Here is a 23,757-nt window from a genome sequence, read left to right on the forward strand (position 1 = left end):
TACTGGAAACTAGATTTTCTTCTAAGAAAGTTATCTAATGGTTTTGCAGATTGGGTCAAAACAGAATTTGTCTTGAAAATGGAGCTTCTGAAAATAGTTACTGCAAAGTTCCACAAACCATTCCCTCATATTCAACACCATCAAATGGTTGCTCACCTCCTTCATGCAGTAACGATCAGATTGCCAGCCCAAACTGTGAATGTGCATTTCCCTATAGTGGAAATCTAACATCCAGAGCTTCTAGTTTCTCAAACTTTGGTAACACAAGTTACTACAAGGAAATTGAACAGACTATGATGGATTTTTTTCGGAAACAAAACATTCCAGTAGATTCAGTTTCTCTTAGTAATCCTTTCAAGGATTCATCTACCGATAATTTTCAGTTGACTCTTAATGTCTTCCCATCTCAAACTGATCGTTTCAATACAACCGGGGTTTCAACTGTTGCTTTTGCGCTTAGCAACCAACTTTACAAGCCTCCAGAATATTTCACCCCCTACGCCTTCATTGGTGCTAACTATAAAAATTTAGGAGGTGATTTACACCATTTCATTATGAACTACAAATGCTGAATTATTTGTTTGATATGCCTTCTTTCTCTTCTCTGACTCTGTCATTTTTATGTCACTTAGGAGAATCTAAAGGATCAAAGTCATCACATACTGGGGTTATAGTTGGTGCAGTAGTTGCTGTATTGGTCCTTCTTGTACTGGCAATCTTTATAGGGTTATACGCCATTCGCCAAAAAAGAGCAAGGTCTTCCGAGTCAAACCCTTTTGGTAAGAAATAATTACCCCAAGATTGGCCTAATTTGTACTATCAGCAAAGAACTTTTCTACTAGTTTTTTTTTATTGATTCAATTGTCATTTTAAATGCAGTAAACTGGGAACAGAACAATAATAGTGGAGCTGCTCCTCAGTTGAAAGGAGCGCGATGGTTTTCGTTTGATGAGATGAGGAAATACACCAACAATTTCGCAGAAGCCAACACTATTGGATCAGGCGGCTATGGACAGGTTTTTATTAATTTAATCATATGACTACCCTTCTCCTTTTTCTATTTCATAACACCGTATTTCCTTAACGTTCCTAAGGGCATGTTTGGACCGGTGGAATGAGATGAAAAGAGCTTATCTTTAAATTGGTGGCATCTTATCCGTCAAATTCCACCACTTACCTTCGCTTTTATCCATTCTTATGTCTTATCATATTTAAAGAATTTCATTGCTAGCATTTATGCTAGAATCATCCACCACACGTATTTTCCCCAAATTATTCTCTTTTTATTTAGTGCAAAATCTTATTCGCCCTCCTCATTTACAAGGTTTACCAAGGTGCTCTTCCCACTGGGGAAATGGTTGCAATCAAAAGGGCTGGAAAAGAATCTATGCAGGGTGCTGTTGAGTTTAAAACTGAGATTGAACTTCTATCAAGGGTCCATCATAAGAATCTCGTTAGTCTTGTTGGCTTTTGTTACGAGAAAGGTGAACAAATGCTGGTCTATGAGTACGTTCCAAATGGCACTTTATTGGATAGTCTTTCAGGTACTTCAATTCCTTCAACACTCTCTGCATGCACCATATCGTATCATAAGACTCAAACATATAGCCATTTTATTGAATATCACAGCACGATTGGTCTTAGTATTTAAAAATGCGTTGGACTTTGTCACCGCAGGAAAATCTGGCATATGGATGGATTGGATAAGGAGGCTCAAAGTTACATTGGGCGCCGCCAGGGGTCTGACCTATCTACATGAACTTGCTGACCCACCAATCATACACAGAGACATTAAATCAAGCAACATCCTACTTGATAATCACCTCATTGCAAAAGTTGCTGATTTTGGTCTCTCCAAACTTCTTGTTGATAGTGAAAGGGGCCATGTTACTACTCAAGTCAAAGGAACAATGGTTTGTATCATATGCTTTTCACTTCACCTTTAAAACTTTAAACACATGAAATCAGATTTTGCTGATGCAGCTATAAAAATTGTTTGGTGAACTACTTATAGATTATAAATACTCTTAAAATTGTTGAAGAAAGTTTCTCTTTTATGAATCTGAAATTGAATCATAAAATTTTGTTATTTTTGCTAGTGGTAGCTAATGAAAACATGTTTCCTTTTTAATCTATGAAGGGATACTTGGATCCAGAATATTACATGACCCAGCAATTGACTGAAAAGAGTGATGTATATAGCTTTGGAGTGCTAATGCTGGAACTAGCAACTTCAAGAAAACCAATAGATCAAGGAAAATATATTGTAAGAGAGGTAATGAGGGTAATGGATACATCTAAAGAGTTATACAACCTTCATTCCATTCTAGATCAAAGTCTACTCAAAGGGACAAGACCAAAAGGTTTAGAAAGGTATGTGGAGTTGGCATTGAGGTGCGTCAAAGAGTATGCAGCTGAGAGGCCTTCAATGGCCGAGGTTGCAAAAGAGATCGAGAGTATAATCGAGCTTGTTGGAGTAAATCCGAATTCTGAATCAGCTTCAACAACAGAAAATTACGAGGAAGCGGGTGCGGGGGATGGTAAACATCCTTATGCTAATGAAGAAGAATTTGAATATAGTGGAATCTTTCCAACAATAAGGGTAGAACCTCAATGAGTTTTGGCATTTTTCTTTTGTATTTCTTTTTTCTCTTCTGATGAATTCATTGAGGTCAAGGTGTGTCAATTTTGGATTCATTCAGTGTAAAAAATGATGAGGTTTCAACCAAAATATTGATTGGTTTTCATAGCATGGAAAGTGTATTGTTAACATTAGCAATAGCTTTGCCTGAAGGGAAAAGGGAAAATGGATTCCAGATTGTAATTTGTACTCTAGTCATGAACATATTCTTGTGAATTTTTTAATTGTTTGTAATATAGTTGAATTTGAAGATTGAATTTTCAAAAGACAGCATGTCTATTCCCTTTCTTTTCTTTTCTTTCTTTACAAGAAACTTTTGCTAGTTTATTCGAGTTAATTGAGTGAGTAACCTATTTAACGGTAAACCGAGTAATATCAATAGTTGAAAAACAAATCAATAAATAATTTGACATTCATAAAAAATCATGAGCATCATGATATATTATATATTATTAAATTTTTAACTTTACAAACTAGAGCCAAAACTATTTAAAAGAGGTTGCTTAAATATAAAAAAAATTAATTAATAGAAAACCAATAAATAAAGAATGCAGCAAAAAATCTTGTCATTGTTCAAGTAGCCGAAACCAAGGACATTGTACTACAAACATAAATCATAAAACATGATTGTTAGTAAAAAAAAATTATCTAATAAAATGATTGTTGCATTTTAAATGCAGGCGACAAGAATTCTGTTAAATGTTGTTGATGATATTTATGAACTTGCCTCAATCTCCATTTATTTTTATTAATCTAGAAGGACCAAATTTAAACTTCAGTCACGGTGTCCGGCCTATCAATTTCAGTAATTTTGTCAGTTCAACTAAGACATGTCTAGCCAAAATTTGGTTTCATTTTTTATAAGCTTGTGATCCTATTTTGAAAATGAACCCAATATAATTTGGTTTCATTTTTTTGGAACCAAGATTAATTCTAGATGAGCTGAATTGATTTTGAATATGTTTGGTGCTTCTAAAATTAGTTTTGCCTCAAAAATTGATTTTATTTGAAATTAGAATTTGCAGCTTATGAATCTCAAATTGACTTTTACATTTAAATTTATTGTTCAACTCATTTTTACGCGAGTGTATTCAAATATACTTGAACTTAATTTTAGTTAGAACTACTCTTACATGATCAATTCATTTAAAATCAATTTTTCTCATAACATAACCAAATATAAATCACTTTACCTTGTCCTCAAGTATAACCAAAATCAATTTTTCTCATCAACCGAAACAGTGAAAAAAATTGATTATATACTCCCTCCGTCTCAAAATAATTGTCACTTTAGCATTTTTTTATTTTTCTCAAAATAATTGTCACTTTAGAATATCAATGCAACATTTATTATCTTTTTCCATTATTATACATTTATTTATTAAATTTCATCCAACTTAATTGCTCACTAACCACAATTAATAAAGGTATTTTAGTAAACGACACTAATTTTACCGTTGAAATCAACACAATTAATGATTTCTTTAATAATCGTGTACATATCTTAAACGAGTTAAAATTGATAATTTTAACTTAGAGGCAAAATCAATTTTAATCAAATATTTTAAAATATTAATTGTACACTTTTTTAATAAATTTTGGCTGCTCGAAACGTGACACAATTATAAATCACTTTACCCAAAATGAATTATCTTCACTGTAAAATCAAACACAGGATCAGCTCATAGAGAAAGCAAAGAATTTGTCTGTGGGTAAGGTGCAGTGCAATCAATCAATTGCTTCCATCTCCCTATCCAACATCATGAGTAATAATGATGAGATTAACCCTAAAACTAAAACCCCTCCTCAACCTTCAAGTGCAGATCATGGTTCAACCAAATTTTCAGGTCACAAAGCTCATATCAACCCAGCAGAAACAACCATTCCTGATTCCGCAACTCTGAGAGATCAATGGAAATACGCTACCAGACAGTATGGTAAATGGTATTCTCACGCTTGGGGTACTGCCATTCTTGCTGGTGGTGCTTTCTTTGCTCTTGGTTGGTTCATCAAGGGTGAAAATCCAATTCCCTCTTTCAATTCCAAACCTAATTCCTCTCATGATGATGCTGATAACAAGGATAAACCTACTCAATCCAAATAAAGTTTCAACCTTTCTACTTTTCTCTTCCTGCTGCTTCATTCCCTTCTTTTGGGTCAGTTTCATTCTTCTTCTTTTTTACAATTTTTGTTGTTGCATATTTTGGGGCTTTTTTGTTTTAATTTTGAGAATTTTGTTTTTAGTTATCTGTAATTATATACATGACTTGAATTGGGTTGTTGGGTATTATAAAAACTGTTAAAGTTTGTATTTTGATATGTTTGGGTCATTCAATTTTATGTTTAGATAGATAGATCACTAGAGTAATAAAACAGCTTTTTGTATATGTTAGAGAAATTGAGATTGTGAAGTAGGTTGTTTGTTGGTACTATAGAATATGAACAAGCTGAAGATGATAAATGGTAGCAGAGAATAATGGTGCAGAAGAAGAGAACCATTATTCCCGTTTATGTACTATTGTTGTCTGCTTCTTCCATTGGTTTTATTATCTATTGTTGATAGGTTTTTTATGTCTGGAACTCCTCACATGGCTTGTGAGTTATGTACACTTATGTGGTTTCTGTTGTTGATTATCCAATTCAATTATATAAGTTGGCTTTTGTTAACGAATACTTTGTATGTAAAATAGGGCAACCTCCCGCCATAGACTTTGACACTATTTTCTGGTGATACTACTGAAGACACGGTGACCTATGGTTTATGGATTGATGCACCAGTCATCATAACTTCATTATATACAAATACCCTTGAAGAATTTCATGCTTAAGCATGCTTGGTTGGAAACTAAGTGGGCTGATAAAAACTTATTATGTTTTGGGACATATCATAATAAAGCTGAAACCATTCCATTCTATCCATTCCACTCCAGCCCAGCATAGCCATGATTGTTATTTTGCTAACTGTATCATCGTTATTCAATTTGGTGCCTTAACTAAATGTCTGTTGAGTATGCTATGTGTTTGCCCATTGCCTTTAAATTTTCTCAATTTCCTGTCTTGAGTTTTTTGCATACATGTAGTTTTGGTTCTTTCCTTTTCTTGTGGTATAAGAAGGTTAATCAATCTCCAAGTTTAGTCTTTCACACACAGTTATTTTGGTGTTTGATATTATGTGAGCTGATTGAATTTTGGAGTCACATTTTAAAAGGTGGAGTTTAAGTTACTAAATTAAATTTGTCTGCTGGGAGCCTAGGCTGCATATTGTTTGTTTTGTTGTATTTGTATGTTAGGTGGAATTGGAACATTTTTAGGCATAGCTCTTGTTTTGTTGGTTATTTTTTTAATCTCATATAACAAGAGGCATCAGTTTTGATCAATACATCATATGGGTATTTCAAGTCATTTAGCATATCTGCATGATTGACTCTTATGCCGTTGAAGTTGTAGGGTTTTAGATAAAGAGGGACGAGAAAATATATATACTTTGAATTGTGAATAGGATTTGATATGATTGATATTCTAATTTGAATACAGAAAGACTAAACACTAATACAATACTTCAAATTATAATAGAGATGCAAATCATGATGATAAAAACTGATTGTTGAATTCAGGCAAGAAGCCTGAACTATAGTGAATAAGCTTAGATTGATAAGACGGTGATACCTAAGAGGGGGAAATCACCTTAAGAATTGGTTTGTTTTCATATTATTATAACATTCATGTTTGTTTGGTTAACTTACATCCTTTATTTTTTATTCATGTGCTTAAACTGCAGGTGCCATTCCCAGGAATGAAGTCACATAAGAGCTGGTTTTGGTTTATGTTGACAGTGCCCTGAAGGCTCACCTTGATTGTGAAAGTTTAAGTTTTTCTTGCTCTGAGAAAACAGAATATGTTATTATGTTTTTCTTTTTCTTTTTTCACTTCTAATTACAAGATGTCACTTCTTTTGTTTATTTTTTTTTAAAGTCTTGTACATAAAACTGTAGTTACAATAAAACTGTAACAAAAAAAAAAACTGTAGTTACAATAAAAGTTTGTTTTTCAGTGTTATTTATGAAAAAACAATTGAAAACAGAAAATAAAGTGAAAAGTGTATTTTGTAAACAAAAGTCTCACTAATTATTTATGAAAAAACTGTAGTGAGACTTTTAATAATAATTGCTTCATTGATTGACAATCTAATCTCATGTGAAAAAATCCAACGTTCTGCTGCTATAGATTCAGAGATTAATCTTATAGTGGGTCTTTTCTCCCTTGCCCAAACCTCCTCTACTCCTTTGTTCAAACCTGTCATATTGAGCCACTTTTCGAACATACGACAATCACCGAAATACACATTATTTAAAACTTTCCTGAGTTTCTCTACATTCCTAACATTCATGAACCTAGCAAAACCAAACACTTGACTACTAACATTGCGAAATCTAGAAACAAAAACATCCGACAACATACCACGCACCTTCAGACCCTTTCTTAAATCAACATACTGAAGTTTCTCTAGAATATTTGAAAAATAAAATGAAACCCTAAAAGATGATGATTGCCGAAGTATTTCTTGGTAAATGAAGATGTGGAATGGGCTTGTAAGGGGGTCACAGCAAGAATACACACTGGTGTGTGTCGGTTTTTCAACGAATTGTTTTAGATTTTGTTCAAAAAAAACAAATTGTTTTAGATGATTTGTTCGATGATTTTATGGTTGTACCTATGGGTGGTGATAAATTATTTATGTATCATAAGGGTAAGGATGAGATTATGAGTTATGACGGTATTTTAAGAAGTGGCTGATTTTTTTTCCCGTAATTTTGTGTATGATTGATGTGCTTGATCGAATGATAGTGACATAGATTATGAAAGAGGAGCTTGGGTGTGTTGTTATGGTATACGTTGCATGCATGGAATGTTAATTATTTTTGCGAAACTAGCATCAGTAAAAGGAAGATTGTGTAAAGGTCGATGATTGTACTCTTAATAGAGTGCGGCTAGATTATGCTCATTTGATGATTACTGCAAAGATTTTGGGAGAAATTAATGAGGTAGAAGTGTTTCTGGTTGATTGGAAAAATTATCCTATTAGAATTGCGGAGGACTTGAAGTTTGGTTTAGCAGATGATGCGTGTTTAGTGGAGTATGAGGAAGATAAAGAATCTGTGTTCCAAACCAGCTTGTTTATCGGATGATGTTCCTCTTGTAGATTCTCTTGTGAATCATTTACAAGAGGAATGGTCACAAGAAGTGACAGTTAGAAGGATCCAGATTTTGGTAAAGGTTCGATCGGTTCAGTCACAGGGTATGACATCGAAAACTGACCAGTGTTTGCAGGATGAGGTTCTTCCAAGTTAATAGGTCAATCAGAGGATTTAATCAACAAAAAGAAGTTAGTATGGACTCGGTAGCTACTCGGACAAAGCAAGGTTTTAATCTAGAAGTTCAAATGGGTCAAGGACCAGGACCATGGGTGTATGAGAGGCTCGTGGTTGATAATGAGAATAATGATAAGTCTCTTTGTGAGGATGGAGGGGATATTTCAAACAATCAGGAAGGTCATAGGCAGGTTAAGAAACCAAGGTTTAAGAAGCATGTACCATCTTTGTTAGATCTAAAGCGTCTTGCAAGGTTATCTTCTAAGGATAGGTATGATTTGATCAAAACAAGAAAAGTTAAAATGGCCTTAAATTAAGGATGAGTCTTTTAATTTCAATGTAAGTCAAAATGGACTTTTGTACCTGAAACTCCTTTGATTCTCGAACCAAATACTTATCTCAGCAAAAAATTCTGATCTACCAAAAAGTACAGACTAATCCAAACAAGCAGCCGTAAATATTCAATAAAGCCTGAAATTAGATAAATGAATACCTTCAAAAGAAACACGAACCAAGCGAAATGAAAGTGCACGTTTCCTAAACATCTAACTAATATTGAACAGATTTTGCTACAGACCAATGCCGAAAGTTAGGAGTGATGCTCTCTAGAGTCTAGACAATCAATTTCATCAATTTCATGCAGAAAGAATGATCTCTCTATAAGAATATAGACATCGCATAGGTTTACTGTAAAAATACATAAACTTTTACTGTAAGCTCACGCAGAGCAACATCCTGATTTCTTCACAGCCGATACATCATCCCGAGATCCAACATCGATTGTCTGTCCTTTCGGTAGTGCCGTTGGATCATCACCAATCTCAAGGGCTTTCTTGCTCACAACACGGTAGATCTGTGTCAGCACTTCAGTGAAGGCATTCTCAACGTTCATGGACTCGAGGGCAGAGGTTTCCATGAAAAATGTGTTCTCTCTTTCTGCAAAAGCTGTCGAATCTTCAGTTGAAACCGCTCGCAAATGACGCAAGTCTGCTTTGTTCCCAACAAGCATCACCACAATGTTGGCATCTGTGTGGTCTCTCAGCTCCTTCAACCATCTCTCCACGTTTTCAAATGTAACATGGCGTGTAACATCATACACTAGCAAAGCACCAACAGCTCCTCTATAATATGCACTTGTAATTGCTCGGTACCTTTAGAAAGGGAAAAGTAGGCTAAGATATCTTACATGTCATGTCAATAAAATACAAAATTGAAAATAATTATTCATCCAGACGACAAAACTCGGCAATGTTACTCAACAAGAGTACTAAGTTCCATTGCAGGAGGATTTCGGTATTAGTGACATTCAATTATGGGCCTTGTTAAGAAACTAAATTATGCATGGAATGATTAATATAATTTGCAGAAAAAGGAGGATTAAAGATGTTTGGTTTACAAAACTCCACTTTAGCACATAAAGGAATGTAGCCACATTACCTTAAGTATAAGTATAAGACTCTTCGGCTAACAAGTTTTTACCAACATTACCATAATAATTTCTTTTTAAGCTACCATCACACAACAAAGTTAAGACATTAGTGGTAAGTAATCAATCATAATAACTCCCACCTAGCGAGGGAGGTTTTGTTATAGTAATCAGATCGATACTAGCTCCAACATGATTTAACCTTTTCTATTTCTTAGTATGTAGTGACTTATAATATGATCGAACAATTATAGAGGACACCTAAATTTCCATCATGCTGTTACAATGTGATAATTAAATGAAAGATCTTAATACATCAACCTTCAAACACGGGGGGGGAATCTTCACATTTTAGCAACACAAGAATTCAAATTATTAGTTATTACAACTATATCCTTCAAGGCAAGTCATTTTAGTAACAGCTAACAGGTCAAATTCCAGCTTGAGACAGATAACAGTATAGCATACAACCAAAATGATTTGAAGTTACTTAGCTTAGAGCATCTTAATTTTACATATTAAAAACTGAAGACATTGGTAATTGTTAAGAGTCTCACATTGGATGAGATATGGCATGACAGTGTGTTTATAAGTGGAGGCAGTCCTCACCTTTCAAGGCAGATTTGAAAGGTCAAGTTAAACCCAACCCAAATATTAAGATTTCTTTTTTGTTCTAAAGAGCCTAGCGGCAAACTCACACCAGGGGCAGATACGTTATATGGCTTGGTGTGGCTCAAAAAATTTCTAAAAACTATTTATATATGAAGGATGTCTATAAAAATGAAATGTTAGAAGAAGCTGGTGACTCATTTTGTTCCAATTAGCAATTGTTAAGGTCATAAATGGACTTGGATTAACAAAACTAGCACAGACAAAACTACTCTAATTGTTATTTTTGGAGAAATAGTACATAGTTTTTTATTTTATTGGGCAAATTTTTATGACACTATTATTTTATCCATACCAAAAGTTTAGTCCTGGATCCGCCTCTGACTCACAAACACACTAAGTGCTAAGAAGTGGGGAATTTCGGGTTCGAACGCACTCCCCGTGATACCATATGCCCCGTGTACAACTCAAATGGTAAAAGACAGTCCTTAAAACCAAAAAAATTGTGATGTTGAGAGTCCAACGTTGGATGAGATATGGTTTGATATCGTGTTTATAATTGGGGACAGCTCTCACTTTACATAGTGGTTTTGTAGAGTTAAGTAAGGCTCAACCCAAATTCTAAAATGATATCAAAGTCTATCCAAAATTTGTTGGACCGCATGTTATAAGGTTTCCACTATTAGGCGTGAGGGTATGTGTTATGAGCCCCACGTATGATGAGATATGATCTAACAATATGTTTATAAGTGGTGGGGAGGGGGGGCGGGTCCTCACCACCTTACAAGTTGATTTTGTAAGGTTGATAAGAGTAATGTTTGCAAGCAAGACTAGCCAAGTGATAACTTTATAAGATTGTTAACAGGGAACTTCAACGCAAATAGAACACGACAAAAGAACAATCTATTTATGTGAATGCCATATTCAAACAAGACATAAATGCATAAAAGCTAGGACATATTAATCCAATTGAAACAATAAGTGCATTGAGGTCCACTAATAATATTGCAACACAAATGGCCACATAAAACACAATCCAAATTTCTGTCACAAAAACAATAATGATCAAATCCCTAATTAGCCTAACATTTTCCTTTTATCAAACACAAGGGGTGCCAAACAATTATGCATAAAGCCTCATACCTATCACAATGAAAACAAGAAGAAAAAACCTAAAAAGAAACAAATTGGGCCATGGTTTAACCTAATCAAAATGCAATAACCAAAATGTAGAACAAGGAAAGGAATGTTAACCTTTCTTGGCCAGCAGTATCCCAAATCTGAGCCTTAACAACCTTATCATCAACCCTAATACTTCTGGTTGCAAATTCAACCCCAATGGTGGATTTAGATTCAAGGCTAAATTCATTTTTTGTAAATCTCGACAAAAGGTTGGATTTTCCAACACCAGAATCACCAATCAACACAACCTTAAACAGATAATCATAATCATCATCAGCTCTATACGCCCCCATTTGCTAAACACACCCCCTTTTTCTCTACAGAGAGAGAATCAATCAGGGATGAAGGAAAAAAAAATGATTTTGATGAGTTGGGTATGTTTGAGATTCCAAAGGGTGTCTGTGATTTGAATGTATTAATAATCAAATAAACATACTATGAAATCCAGATTTGGAATAACGTCGAAGGAAACATAACAACACAACAAGGACAAACTAATAATGAAACAGCAATGTGTGTGTTGTGTTGGGGGTTTTTAGTTGGCAAATTTTATTTGTTTTGGGGAATGTTGTTGGCAATGGTGACCTAAGCAGCGGCGTTGCCAGGACCTTGTGTCAGGGGGTTCAAACCTCTGAACTTTAATTAATAATTTTAATAATACGCAATAAAAATAATGTTTATTCTAAAAATTACATTGCCTATATATATATATATATATATATATATGGATTTGCTAGAACACACCCACTAGTTTTTATGTGGGAGTGTTTTAACAAGCTACACCTTAAAGTGTATTTAACTACTTTTTAGTTATAACTTGCTAAAACGCACCTTCTAAAAAATAAGTGGGTGTATCCTAGCAAATGCCTATAGGAGTTGCTAACATACACCCACTTATTTTTTAGAAGTGTGTTTTAGCAACATTCACCTTAAGGTGTATTTAACAATTTTTTAGTTATATCTTTGCTAAAACACACCTTAATAAAAACTAGTAGGTGTATCCTAGCAAACCCCATATATATATATATATATATATATATATATATATATATATATATTCTACAAATGTTTCATCTCCTATTTGATTACACAACTCAATCATCACAGTCTTTATAGCAGAAAAAACAGTTTAAGTGAGTTGAGTACCAAAGCTCGTCATGATCAAGAGAGCGAGGACCAATGTACTTACAAATTATCCACCAATAAGGTTCTTACATTGACAATAAAAGTTAAACTTACGTTCATACGAGATGTGAATCAACTTCTAGACCAATCGACAATTTTTTTATCGTTTAGAATCATATCAATTTAATTTTATTAGTAAAAATAAATAATTTTAAGTATTAGTAAAAATAAATAATTTTAAGTATAAACAATCGCAAATTATTATTTAAATTTTAAAGCATGCTTACCAGATAAATATAAAATCTTTAACGAATCATGCATATATGTAATAACTTTCCAAAGATACAATCAAATGATGTGCTAGTCAATTGGATATATTGCATTTAGGGCTGGACAAGGACCCGCGACCCGGACCAACCCGAAAAAAACCGGAAAAAAACCCGATCTGAGTGGGTTCAAGCGGGTCCGCGAGTCGTACGGGTCATAAATGCGGGTTCAGAGGGGTATATATGGGCGGATGCGGGTAACTGACCTTCACCCGCGGGTACCCGAACCCGCCCGTATTGAATTAATAAAACGACGTCGTTTTACCTTTGTATCTCACTAACCTCACTAACCTAGATCTGAAGACTCATTCATTTCATTTTCTCACTCGCCTCACCTCACCTTTTCTCACGTTTCACCTTCCTCTCCAAACCCTAGTGCCGCCGCCGCTTCTAACCACCACCACCTCACCATCAAATCCTCCTACCAACATGAATCACCACTTTCCAACACGATTCCCTTTGATTTACGCCTTTCTCTATCACTCTCAGTCAGATCCTGAGAACCCTAAATCGCTAACACCACCGTAGATCCTGAAACTCTCTCACTCTCAGTCACTAACACCACCGTAGAACCCTAAATTGCCGTCGTTTACTACGCTCAAATCAAAGGTTAGATTTTCTCTTTTTAAGGTTTGTCATTTTTTTTTATTTTTGTTCGATTTAGGAGTGTGAATGACTGTTTTTATTTTTTGTTTCATGAATCACGTCTCTGCCCTGCATATGCTTCAGATCTAAAGGTTAGATATTAATGTTTTTAATCTTTGTAATTTTTTATTTTTATTTAGGGTTTATGAGTTTCTGACCAAATACTTTTTGTTTTTGTTTCATGATTCACATCCATGCTCTGCATATGCTTCAAATTTAAAGGTAAGATCTGCTATATTTTATGTTTGTATTTTTATTGTTTCTACGGCCTGGTGATTATTAAGTTTAAGGAGCTGATGCAATTGGCGTATTTATAATGAAAAAAAAACTAAAAGTTCCATTTTTGTTACTATTTGAATACGGTGATGTGCATAATATGCTAAGTTCCATTTTTAATTCCATTTCTCTTGGGTAGCTAATTTTCCATATTTGAATTTAAACCCTCTACTGAACTGTTTTTCTCTATCTTGTTACTATTTGAATTTTTTATCTCGATTTATTGTTTCTGACTATTTGCTTTTGTTTTTGTTTCATGATTCACATCTCTGGTCTGGTCCGCGTATGCTTCAAATCTGAAGGTTGGTTTTTGTTCTTTCAATTATGTTATATAAAAAGTAAATATACTATTGTTATGAAAACTCTTAATATCCTGTCTAAAATAATAATAATAATAATAGGTTGTAATAACATTATAGGCTAAATTCGCAGGTTGTATTTCTTTTAACTGAGTCAACCTTTTATTAAAGATACCTTCATTTAACCTTTGATAATAATTATTAAAGATATTTCTATGTATCTTCTATTTGTAGTTATTATTATGAAAAGAGCTCCAAATCATTTACCTATCTTGCTTGAACTGAGATGCTGAATGTATCAGCTAGTTTTTTAAATTTATGGCAATGTTTTTATAAGACCTGCAACTAGGATGATCTTGTTGCAAGATCTTTGAGTTTGTTGTAGTTATATGCCCTTTTCAGGTCACCATCTGTGAATATTCTAGGTTATTTATCCGTTTGGTTTGCATTTGTGATATATTGTTCTCAAGTTAAATGAGCAATGTACTTTTGCTTCTGTAATTTTAAATAACTTCTGGATGAGTCAATCATACGGTGCAATACTTGTTCCTGCACTCAACTTTGTCATATTTAGTAACTCCTGCTTCACCGCTAACTTATCTTTTGATATTATGTCTAGAAAAGATGAATCAAGAGGCTAATAGCATTCAAAGTCCAGGTGCAAGGACTGCAGCAAGTGGAGGAGTTAATGAGCAAGGAGAGCATTGTAAGTATATTTTGTTGCCTTGTCATTTGTGTATATTGTATGACTGCTGAATTGTTGACGCTCATGCTTGTTGAGTTTATTCATGACTTTGATGCACACTTTGTTAAATTTATGCATGATTTTTAATGCCTATGGCTGCTGAGTCGTTTATGCTCATGTTTGTTGACTTTATCCATGTCTCTATGCACACTTAGTTGAATTTATTCATGACTTTTAAATCCTATGTCTGCTGAGTTTTTTATGCTCATGTTTGCTTTGTTTATTAATGTCTTTGATCGACACTTTGTTGAATTTATGACTGATTTTTAGTGCCTATGCTGTTGAGTGTTTTATGCTCATGTTTGCTGATTTTATCCATGTCTTTATGCACACTTTGTTGAATTTATGCATGACTTTTAATGCCTATGGCTGCTGACTTTTACAGTCCTAAAGTTGGGGTAAATGATTAATAAACACACTTTAAATCTAATAAACACACTTTATATCTATTAATACACACCATTAAATATTTAATACTCACCTAATAAATTTTTAAATAATGAAGCTGGTGCAGCAGCATCAACTCAAACTACTAATAATGAAGCTGGTGCAGCACCATCAACTCAGGTTGCTGGACCTGAACTAACTAATACTCAACCATCAAAAAAGAGAAAGGCTAATGCAAATGGGACTAGAAAAAGAGCGGCTTGTTGGGAACACTTTATAATGTTACCTGATAGTGAGGTTGACGAACCAACTGCTGCTTGTAAACATTGTCACCAAAGATACCTGTGTAACCCTAAGACTCATGGTACCACCAACTTGAACAAACATATGGATAAATGTCATATCCTTCAATGTCTTCTAAAAAATGGTCCCAACCAAACCATTCTTTCATATCCAGCTGTTGAGGGTTCTAGTTTGGTTCCGGTTAGCTCTAGATTTAACCAGCTTGCTTGTAGGAAGGCTTTGGCAGTTTATATAGTTTTAGATGAGAAGCCATTTAGGACAGTTGAGGGAGAAGGATTTAAACACTACAGTAATACAATGCAGCCTTTGTTTATTATTCCTTCTAGGAGGACAATTGCCAGGGATTGTTTTCAGTTGTACTTGGATGAAAAACTAAAATTAAAAGCTTTCTTTAAATCTGACTGCAATAGGGTAGCACTTACTACCGACTGTTGGTCCTCTCTTCAAAACCTTAACTACTTGACCCTTACGGCACATTTTGTGGATAATGATTGGAAGTATCAAAAAAGAATAATCAGCTTCGCTGTAATCCCAAACCACAAGGGTGAGACTGTAGGTAGGAAGATTGAAGAGGTGTTAAGGGATTGGGGGATTAGATGTGTGTCCTCTATAACTGTTGATAATGCATCAGCTAATGATGTAGCCGTGACATATTTGAAAAAAAAGATTAAAACAATGAATGGGCTGATGGGGGATGGGTCTTATTTCCATATGAGGTGTTGTTCACACATCTTGAACTTGGTGGTTTTGGATGGTTTGAAAGAAAAACATACTTCCGTTACTAGTGTCAGAGATGCTGTTAGGTTTGTAAAATCTTCTCCTCAAAGGGCTGCCAAGTTCAAAGAGTGTATCGAATTTGCTGGAATAACATCTAAAAAACTAGTGTCTCTTGATGTTTCAACTCGTTGGAACGCAACATTGTTTATGCTAGGTAGTGCTGTACCTTTTCAAGTAGCTTTTGAAAAGCTTGAAGACGAAGATCCTAGTTATAGGGAATACTTTGGACCTGCTGGTCCACCAACGAGTGATGATTGGGAGAATGCAAGGGCTTTTTGTGTTTTTTTGGAGTTGTTTTATGAGGCAACAAAATTGTTTTCAACCTCCCAACATGTGAGTATACATACAGCCTTTCACCAAATTTCCTCAATTTATGCTGAGCTGAAGCGTGCCACTATGGACTTAAACTCAATTTTTGCAAGTGTGGGTATGGAAATGATGGCTAAGTACAACAAATATTGGGAGAACATTGCTAACATGAACAATCTTTTGTATTTTGGCACCATCTTTGACCCGCGATACAAGTTGAGATATATTGAGTGGGTTTTTAATAATGACATGTATTATGATAGACCTGTGTTTGCCAAAGAGTTGGTTAAATCTATTAGGGAGAATCTAGATAAACTCTATTTTTGGTATAAGAAAGCCCATAACCAAACTGTCAACAATGCACAACCACTTGCTAGTGGTGGAGAAACAATTACCCATGTTGAAACCAATACAACTGTTGCTGCCCGGCACCCTTCGGCTTTGGCAAGGGCCAGTGCTTTTGACCAACATTTGGAGGAGCAAAACTCAATTGACCTACAGAATGAGCTTGATGGGTATATTAATAGCAAGTGTGTCAAGCGTACTGAAGATTTTGACATTCTTGTGTGGTGGAAAAATAATTCAAGTCAATATCCCATTTTATCTACCATGGCAAAGGATATTTTGGCCATACCGGTGTCTACGGTTGCTTCAGAAAGTGCTTTCAGCACAGGGGGGAGAGTCATAGAAACCTACAGGACCTCTCTAAAGGAAGAAATGGCAGAGGCATTAATCTGTACCCAAAATTGGTTGAAACCGTCGTTCACTTACTTTAAAGACTTGCAACTTATGGAGGAAACTGAGCTTTCTGAAGACATTATAGCAGGTGAAATATTTTTTATTATTGCTAAACAACAACCATATAATAAATTTAAGGGAACCCCTAATATGGACCCTAAAAATAAAGGTCCACCAATGGACCCCTTCAAATGACCTCCTATAACCAGTTACCAAATTTAGTTTTTAATTTTAACTTTTTTTATCAAGTGGCCTCCACTGTTGGTTCTTCAACTATGCACCTCTCATTGCAGCCTCACCTAAAATCGCCATGGTCACAATGATAAGCACACCTTGAGAAGCTTGTGGATCCAACAGGAGAGAATATTTCCAATGCAAGGGCTGCAATTCGATTCGATGTGCGAGGTTGTGTTTGAGTGTGTATTTAATTTCAAGTTTATCAGGGTGGTTCTAATGGAGTAAATTAAAATAACAAAATACTGTTTTGTTGGGTAAATTTTTTTTGTTTGTCATGAAGCCAAGAGATGGTGGAAAAAAAAATACTAGGCCTGGCATATACGATGTAAACGTTGCAAAAATCTCAACATCCATAGCAAATTTATGTACAAAATGATGAGCCCAGTAGATCTGTATAAAGAGACTTCGATGGTTATTTCCACTACTTGATTCAACCAAAACTCACAAACTTAGGGGAGGTTTAACAACAGTCACAGAAGCTTGAACATGAAAACCGCAAATCCAGGATATAGAATGAACATATGATAAGATTGGTACCATTTAGTATTCACACAGAAAACTATTAACCAAGTTTGAGGGCAACCGGTAATGGGAGGTCATTTACATAGGTCCACCAATGGACCCTTGTTTTTGAGGTGCATACTAGGGGCTCCCATAATGATTCTGAAAAATTTTATTCTTGAATATGTGCAGAGTTTCAAAAAATGTCTGTTGGAGAAGGATCTCAAAATGCAGCTGCTGCTGGTAGCTCATCATCACAGCCACCTGGCTGTGTATGATGAATTTGGATGTAAGTTTACATATTTTTATGTTAATCTTTTTTATGGTTTGAAGCAATTTAGTTTTTGTTCAATATTGTCTAATACTCTGTTTTTCTTGTAGCTTTTGATTTTTTGGGGTGGCATAACAACTTTTTGTCATAGGTATGTTATTAACCTTCTTTTAATCTGATAATATTTACTCATGTTGAAATCCTAACATATCTATTTTATTATGCAGTGTTGTTGCCTTATGAATATATTTAGAAGTGGGATAGGAATGTATTTTTTGGACGACACCAACCTTGTTATCACATAATGTTGTGACTTTTTGAGCATTAGTAGCAGCATAACTTTTGTGATTATGAGCAGCTTTGGAGGTATAAAATCTCAATTTATTGTTTTTTTTTTATTACGCAGCTGTGCTTGATTTTGTTTACTATAAAATCTTAATTATATTTTTCTATTTTGTTATCACAAGGACTATTTTGTAGCTGTTTTTACTATTACAGCATCACTATTCCCTTGCTTCTATGCTATTGGACTCACTTGACCTGCATCACGACTGGAATTCTCAGAAACTTCAGCAACACTGTGAAGGGGTGTATCTCTTCCAATAACGGGGAAAATGACCAGGAGGCATATTTGCTCGAATGGAATCTCAGCAGCCGGTGAGTGACTATTTGATACATTTGTTTGCTCTCCTGTCCCTGAATCTTGTACCTGGCTGGATTCAACATTACCATGACAACCTGCTTCTGCTACGTCCTAATTCTGTGGGAGTTTTTATCTGCTTAGTGGGTCTGTTTGTGGCTGGTAGCAGCACGAGTATTGTGTTGGTTTTGAGGCCAGTATGTGTCTTTTTGAAACAAGGGGCCTTTGGCTTTTCTCTTCTTTTGGTTGAATACTGATATCATCTAATTTTGATTATGCAGAACCAGAAGATTAATTTGAGTAAAATTGAGCAGCTTGTGATTTTCATTTGTTGATAATATGTAGGTATTTTTGCTCAAAGTCTTGTGGTTTGAATTGGTATGAATATTTTCATCATTTTTATGCGTTTGGCTTACTATTTTTGTATCTGCAGCTTTTGTTAAGCCTGCCATTGCTCTCTATTGATGTGCAAATTTGCTTTGAATCTCAAAGCATCAAGATCCACTTTACTCTGGATGATGTAAGTATTTTATCTAATGTCTTATTTTTTATTGTGTAGATGGTGTTCCATTTGAATTAACTCGATATTGAACAATGGCAGATTAGCAGATTTGAACTTGAGAGCTATATCATTTACTTCTATACAAGTGTCTAACTGCTCTGTACTCCACCGGATCAATATCACTTGAAATTCACTTCAAGTATGTCCTGTAATCATGTCTTTTTTAACTCCACATTCTCATATTGTATAGTATAGCCCTCAATGATGACCTTTGTGGTTATGCAGAAATTAGCACTGCAAAAGCAGGATAGCTTAACTACATTAGCACTGCAATGCCAATCTTTACAAAAAGTGGAACTCTCTGAGTGTGAATCATTGACAAACACTGTGTGAATCATTGACAAACACTGCATTATATAATGCATAATGCTGCTACAGCTGATACTACAGACTTTTCTTTTCCATCTGGATGACTGTACTAATTTAAATCTTTACAATGGTCTGCAATGTTATTTATGCATCTCCTATCCTGCATTATATGTATTGTGTGTTGTATTGATAATTTTAACTTGTTAGTTTTATTCTAAGTACAAATTTTAATGTCATTGTTGTGTTTGATAACTTGAAATATGGTCAACAATTGATCCTATCTGTTTTAAAAATCCAACAAATCTATGTAAACTAGGCAGACAGACCTCATTTTTATAAATAAACAAAACAGCAATTTTAAAAAAAAAATCAAAAAAATTCAATTGGGCTTTCAAAATCATGTTGGGCCAGATAAGGTCCAACCTGTATGTACCCGCCCGATAACCCGTGCAACCCGATAAACCGAACCCGAACTACCCGCTTACTAGTTTTGGGCCCAATTGGGCTAGTGGTTTGAACCCTTCGGGTTGGGCTGGGCTGCCACTTTGGGCCCGAACCCGCCCGTACCCGCCCGATGTCCACCCATTTGCATTTAACAAGCAACAAATTAACCTGACATGGGATCCCTTTCATAATAATATGTTATGATAGCACAAAAAACAAAAACAAAGTAACATTGCACCACGTTTTGACGGTCCAGAGTGACAAAACAGGTTCAAAGAGAAATATTGAGGGGGTTCAACATGTGAAAAAGTAGATTTATAGGTGTAAAGATTGAAATCCATGGGATTCACTTGAACCCCCTCACATAGGAGTGGCTCCGCCACTGCCTAAATGCAAACAAATTAACTCATTTCAGATGTTTGTTTTTTTCAACCGAGTGCATGCAACTACTTTACTTGTGTTTGGTTGTGCCGTTGAAATAATTGATTTTTGATCGAATTAAGAGTAAATTATATTCTCCTCCTCCTCAGAGATGTGTTTGAATTACACTTCTCTTTCTCTTCTATTTATGGGCATTTGTTAAGGAATTATAAAAGGAAATATTCTTTTAAAAATTGTGTATTCTACTTTTTCAAAGTTGAAAAAGTGTTATTTTTAATGCAAAAGTTGACATTTCTTTCTACTTTTAGTTTGTTAACTACTGCCCGGGGCACTAATTAATAAGGCCCATTTTTGTTTAAGATCAATTGCAGATTCACAATCTACAAATCTTAACTTCATTTATAATCAATTATACTTGACAACTCGACAACAATCAAACATGTCAGAATCAATTCTAGACTTTTAAAGTCAATTTTGATGTCTAGAAGTGGAATCAAACATGCAACTAGACTAATCACTCGAAATGTCATCGTGAGTTTAACTCAGTTGGTAAGAGCAATGCATAATATATACAAGGTTCGGGGTTCAAACCCTGGCCACCACCAAAAAAGACTAATCACTCGAACCTAATAAAATCGTGACAAAACTATCTAGAAGTGGATCTCTATTTAAATTGGAAAAAAAGTCTCTTATTATCTCATATAAGTTATTTTGAGTTTTCTCATTGTAAGTTATTTTTTTATAAAGACGAAATGACAATAATCACTTGAAACTTAGACACACAAATGAAAGATCATCAATTTGATGTTCTAACAATTTCAGCATTTGTTAGGTTAGTTTTTTTTGTTGTTACAATTTATCAGGTTAGTTAGGACTTTAAGACGATCTCATTGTTCTTATATCCCTCTTTTATTATTTTTCAAAAATATTAAAAACACACCGTAACTAATTATATAATTTGTGTTGTGCAAATTAATGCATATAATGTTATGTATGATTATTACAGAGTTATTTTGTTTTTCAATTAATCTAGTGGTTGCGGGCTAGACCTACACACTATAAGTGTGAAGAAGCAAAGAATTTAGATCTCAAACTTCAGCTCTGCGGATCAATGCCCACAAAATTAATTAAAAAATAAATAAATACAAACATTGTGATCGGCATAAATGTATTCATGTTGTTTTTTGTTTATATTTTAAGGTTGATAGTATTACCATGAGATTTTTTATTTTTTTTAAGAATAATAGGAGAATATTTTAAAAAACAACTCTAAATTTTTGGTTTTGTGGTAAGCCGGAAAGTTTTCATTGCATTAGATTGGGGCCATATCATCGCTTCACCTTAATGGTTTCCTATATAAAAAAAAAAAATTAAAAAAAGTAATGATAAATAGTATATAAGAAATCGCTTGTATTTAAGGGAAAAATATTTAAAATGGTCTTATAATTAAGACTGATAGAGTAATAACTACATCGTAACTTTGTAAGTGGGGGTGGTTTCTAAATTTGCTTGTATGAAAAAGATTCAGATTACATAATCTAAAACATATTTTTAACATTCGGATGATATATTATGAAAATATTGGAGGAAGCGTGAGAAATCGGGAGGGTGGGTAAAGAAATTCTCTTATTCTTGTTGTTTGATTGAAGTTGGGTTTGAAATTGGACCCAAAACTAAGAAGACAAGGGCCAGATGCCTCACATTTACTTTTTACTGTTTCTTTTCAGACCTCATGAGTTTCTCGTGCGTCATATGCAGTTTGGATTATAGAATTCGAACGATATAAACATCCCATAAAAACCTCTAAAAACACGTTGAAATTTTTTTAATTTTAAAATCCGAGCAGGGCGTGCGAGAAACTAATAGGATGGCAAAAGTAATGACCTTTATTTTTTTCTTCCTTCCTTCTCTTCTCACTCCCAAAAGGCTTCGCTCCCGACTAGAGGGAGAGGGGCAAGGCATTAGGGATAGCTGCTATAACTAGGAAGATAATTAATTAATCGAAGCCATGGCTTAAACCTAGATAGAAGAAACAAAGAAGCCCTGAACCCAAACAAAAAAAACGAATTTGTTGAAGGTTCGAATCAAACCCTTCGAAGGAAGAGTTTTGTCATTTACTGTGGTCTTACCCGTAATGATAAATTAGTCTTTGCAACTGCGCGTAGATGATACTCGAATAAAAAAAAATACGTAATTAAATGGTGATATATCGGTTGGGCCCATTGGGCTTTGTAATTAAGCCTTTGTGGTAGTTACTTATGTTAGAGTATTACTTTTCCCACCCTATGGCTTTCCTCGCGCGCCCTATTTTTTTTCCAATTTTACCCCTTGTCCGGATTATGTTTTCCGGATTTCATTGTTAGAAATTTGCAGATGTTTCCGGATTATATAATCCGGAATAGTGTTTTATTAGAACTTTTGCAATTGTAAGGTCTACAATTCGTAAAAGAAAATGGAAATAAACTAAAAAACATAAATAAAAAGACAAAAACATAAAAAAAATCATTTTATTAATATATGAACAATACATTACAATAATTTTCAAGCTTTCAAGCTTTTTAAGCTTATTACATAATATCCTAAAACTATTTCTAATCCTATCCTATTACATAAGCTATACCAGTGGCTCCAGCTCCAGCCACTGGTGGAGAGGAAAGAGGGTGGGAGGAAAGAAGATGGCAGGGAAGAAGAAATGTTGTTGGTGGGGAGACAGAGGGGGCACAGGTGCCTCTAGGGAACAAGAGACCATGATGGTCAACATGACACCCAGACAAACCCACCTCAGATTCAGACTCACCCCTACCCTATTGACCGATCATATGACCCCTGATGGATTTCCAAAGAGGCCTCTTTCTATGAAAGGCCAACGATGGAAACACATCGTTGTAGAAGAGTAGAAGAGAAGAATGGAGAAGGTGTGAAAATTTTTGAGAAAATGAACCATATTTATAGGGGAGGGGGTTAAAAAACGTGTGGGAGGCCATCAATGCCGGTCAAAAAACGTGTTTTTACACTTGACCACCGCCCAAAACGTTTGAAAAACGTTTTCTTTGTGGTGCAGACCACCGGCCTAAAGCTTCTGCTGCAGTCCGGAAGATATAATCCGGATTAGACATGCATTCCGGATAACGTATTCCGGAAAAAGACGATAATGGGGTGTCCCAAAGTGAAACTTGGGACGTTGTGTATGGTGAGGGTTGGTTCGGATTGTATAATCCGGATTGCTTCAGCATTGGATTCTTCTGTGTGGCCTGC

General features: G+C 34.8%; 4 protein-coding genes across 10 annotated transcripts in view; 3 read left to right on the forward strand and 1 right to left on the reverse strand.

Annotated features, from left to right (window-relative positions):
• Positions 1 to 2,907, forward strand: part of LOC146944000 (leucine-rich repeat receptor protein kinase HPCA1-like) — a 28,122-nt gene extending 25,215 nt beyond the window's left edge. For both annotated transcript variants that reach the window (XM_085742373.1, XM_085742372.1), the window contains exons 13-18: positions 50 to 534; positions 633 to 779; positions 880 to 1,016; positions 1,325 to 1,544; positions 1,678 to 1,913; positions 2,141 to 2,907. In XM_085742373.1, the coding sequence (XP_085598499.1) occupies positions 50 to 534; positions 633 to 779; positions 880 to 1,016; positions 1,325 to 1,544; positions 1,678 to 1,913; positions 2,141 to 2,617 (1,702 nt within the window). In that variant the 3' untranslated portion in view covers positions 2,618 to 2,907. The remainder of the gene's footprint in view (positions 1 to 49; positions 535 to 632; positions 780 to 879; positions 1,017 to 1,324; positions 1,545 to 1,677; positions 1,914 to 2,140) is intronic.
• A 1,384-nt stretch (positions 2,908 to 4,291) lies between these two features.
• LOC146944005 (uncharacterized) lies at positions 4,292 to 6,595 on the forward strand. Its single transcript, XM_085742383.1, has 2 exons — positions 4,292 to 4,797; positions 6,420 to 6,595. The coding sequence occupies exon 1, from the start codon at positions 4,404 to 4,406 to the stop codon at positions 4,743 to 4,745; it is 342 nt and encodes a 113-aa protein (XP_085598509.1). The 5' UTR covers positions 4,292 to 4,403; the 3' UTR covers positions 4,746 to 4,797; positions 6,420 to 6,595.
• Positions 6,596 to 8,543: 1,948 nt separating this feature from the next.
• LOC146944006 (ras-related protein RABA1f-like) lies at positions 8,544 to 20,634 on the reverse strand. The gene is made up of 3 exons (XM_085742382.1): positions 20,508 to 20,634; positions 11,300 to 11,812; positions 8,544 to 9,161 (listed from the first exon to the last, which is right to left on the reverse strand). The coding sequence occupies exons 2-3, from the start codon at positions 11,518 to 11,520 to the stop codon at positions 8,729 to 8,731; spliced, it is 654 nt and encodes a 217-aa protein (XP_085598508.1). The 5' UTR covers positions 11,521 to 11,812; positions 20,508 to 20,634; the 3' UTR covers positions 8,544 to 8,728.
• Positions 13,466 to 19,929, forward strand: LOC146944007 (zinc finger BED domain-containing protein RICESLEEPER 2-like). 6 transcript variants are annotated; one of them, XM_085742381.1, is made up of 11 exons: positions 13,466 to 13,545; positions 14,518 to 14,604; positions 15,149 to 17,245; positions 18,088 to 18,184; positions 18,277 to 18,317; positions 18,394 to 18,532; positions 18,634 to 18,823; positions 19,088 to 19,147; positions 19,240 to 19,326; positions 19,366 to 19,507; positions 19,594 to 19,929. In XM_085742381.1, the coding sequence occupies exons 1-4, from the start codon at positions 13,518 to 13,520 to the stop codon at positions 18,171 to 18,173; spliced, it is 2,298 nt and encodes a 765-aa protein (XP_085598507.1). In that variant the 5' UTR covers positions 13,466 to 13,517; the 3' UTR covers positions 18,174 to 18,184; positions 18,277 to 18,317; positions 18,394 to 18,532; positions 18,634 to 18,823; positions 19,088 to 19,147; positions 19,240 to 19,326; positions 19,366 to 19,507; positions 19,594 to 19,929. The 6 variants fall into 6 exon arrangements, with proteins under 6 accessions (XP_085598507.1, XP_085598504.1, XP_085598505.1 ...); XM_085742378.1 differs by lacking the exon at positions 13,466 to 13,545 and adding an exon at positions 13,612 to 13,901 and having other exon boundaries at positions 19,088 to 19,151; XM_085742379.1 differs by lacking the exon at positions 13,466 to 13,545 and adding an exon at positions 13,612 to 13,901 and having other exon boundaries at positions 19,088 to 19,151; positions 19,408 to 19,507.
• Positions 20,635 to 23,757: the final 3,123 nt, after the last annotated feature.

Source organism: Medicago sativa, chromosome 2 (assembly GCF_051527215.1).
Source record: "Medicago sativa cultivar Bolivia chromosome 2, Bolivia_mono, whole genome shotgun sequence".
Lineage (NCBI taxonomy): Eukaryota > Viridiplantae > Streptophyta > Magnoliopsida > Fabales > Fabaceae > Medicago > Medicago sativa.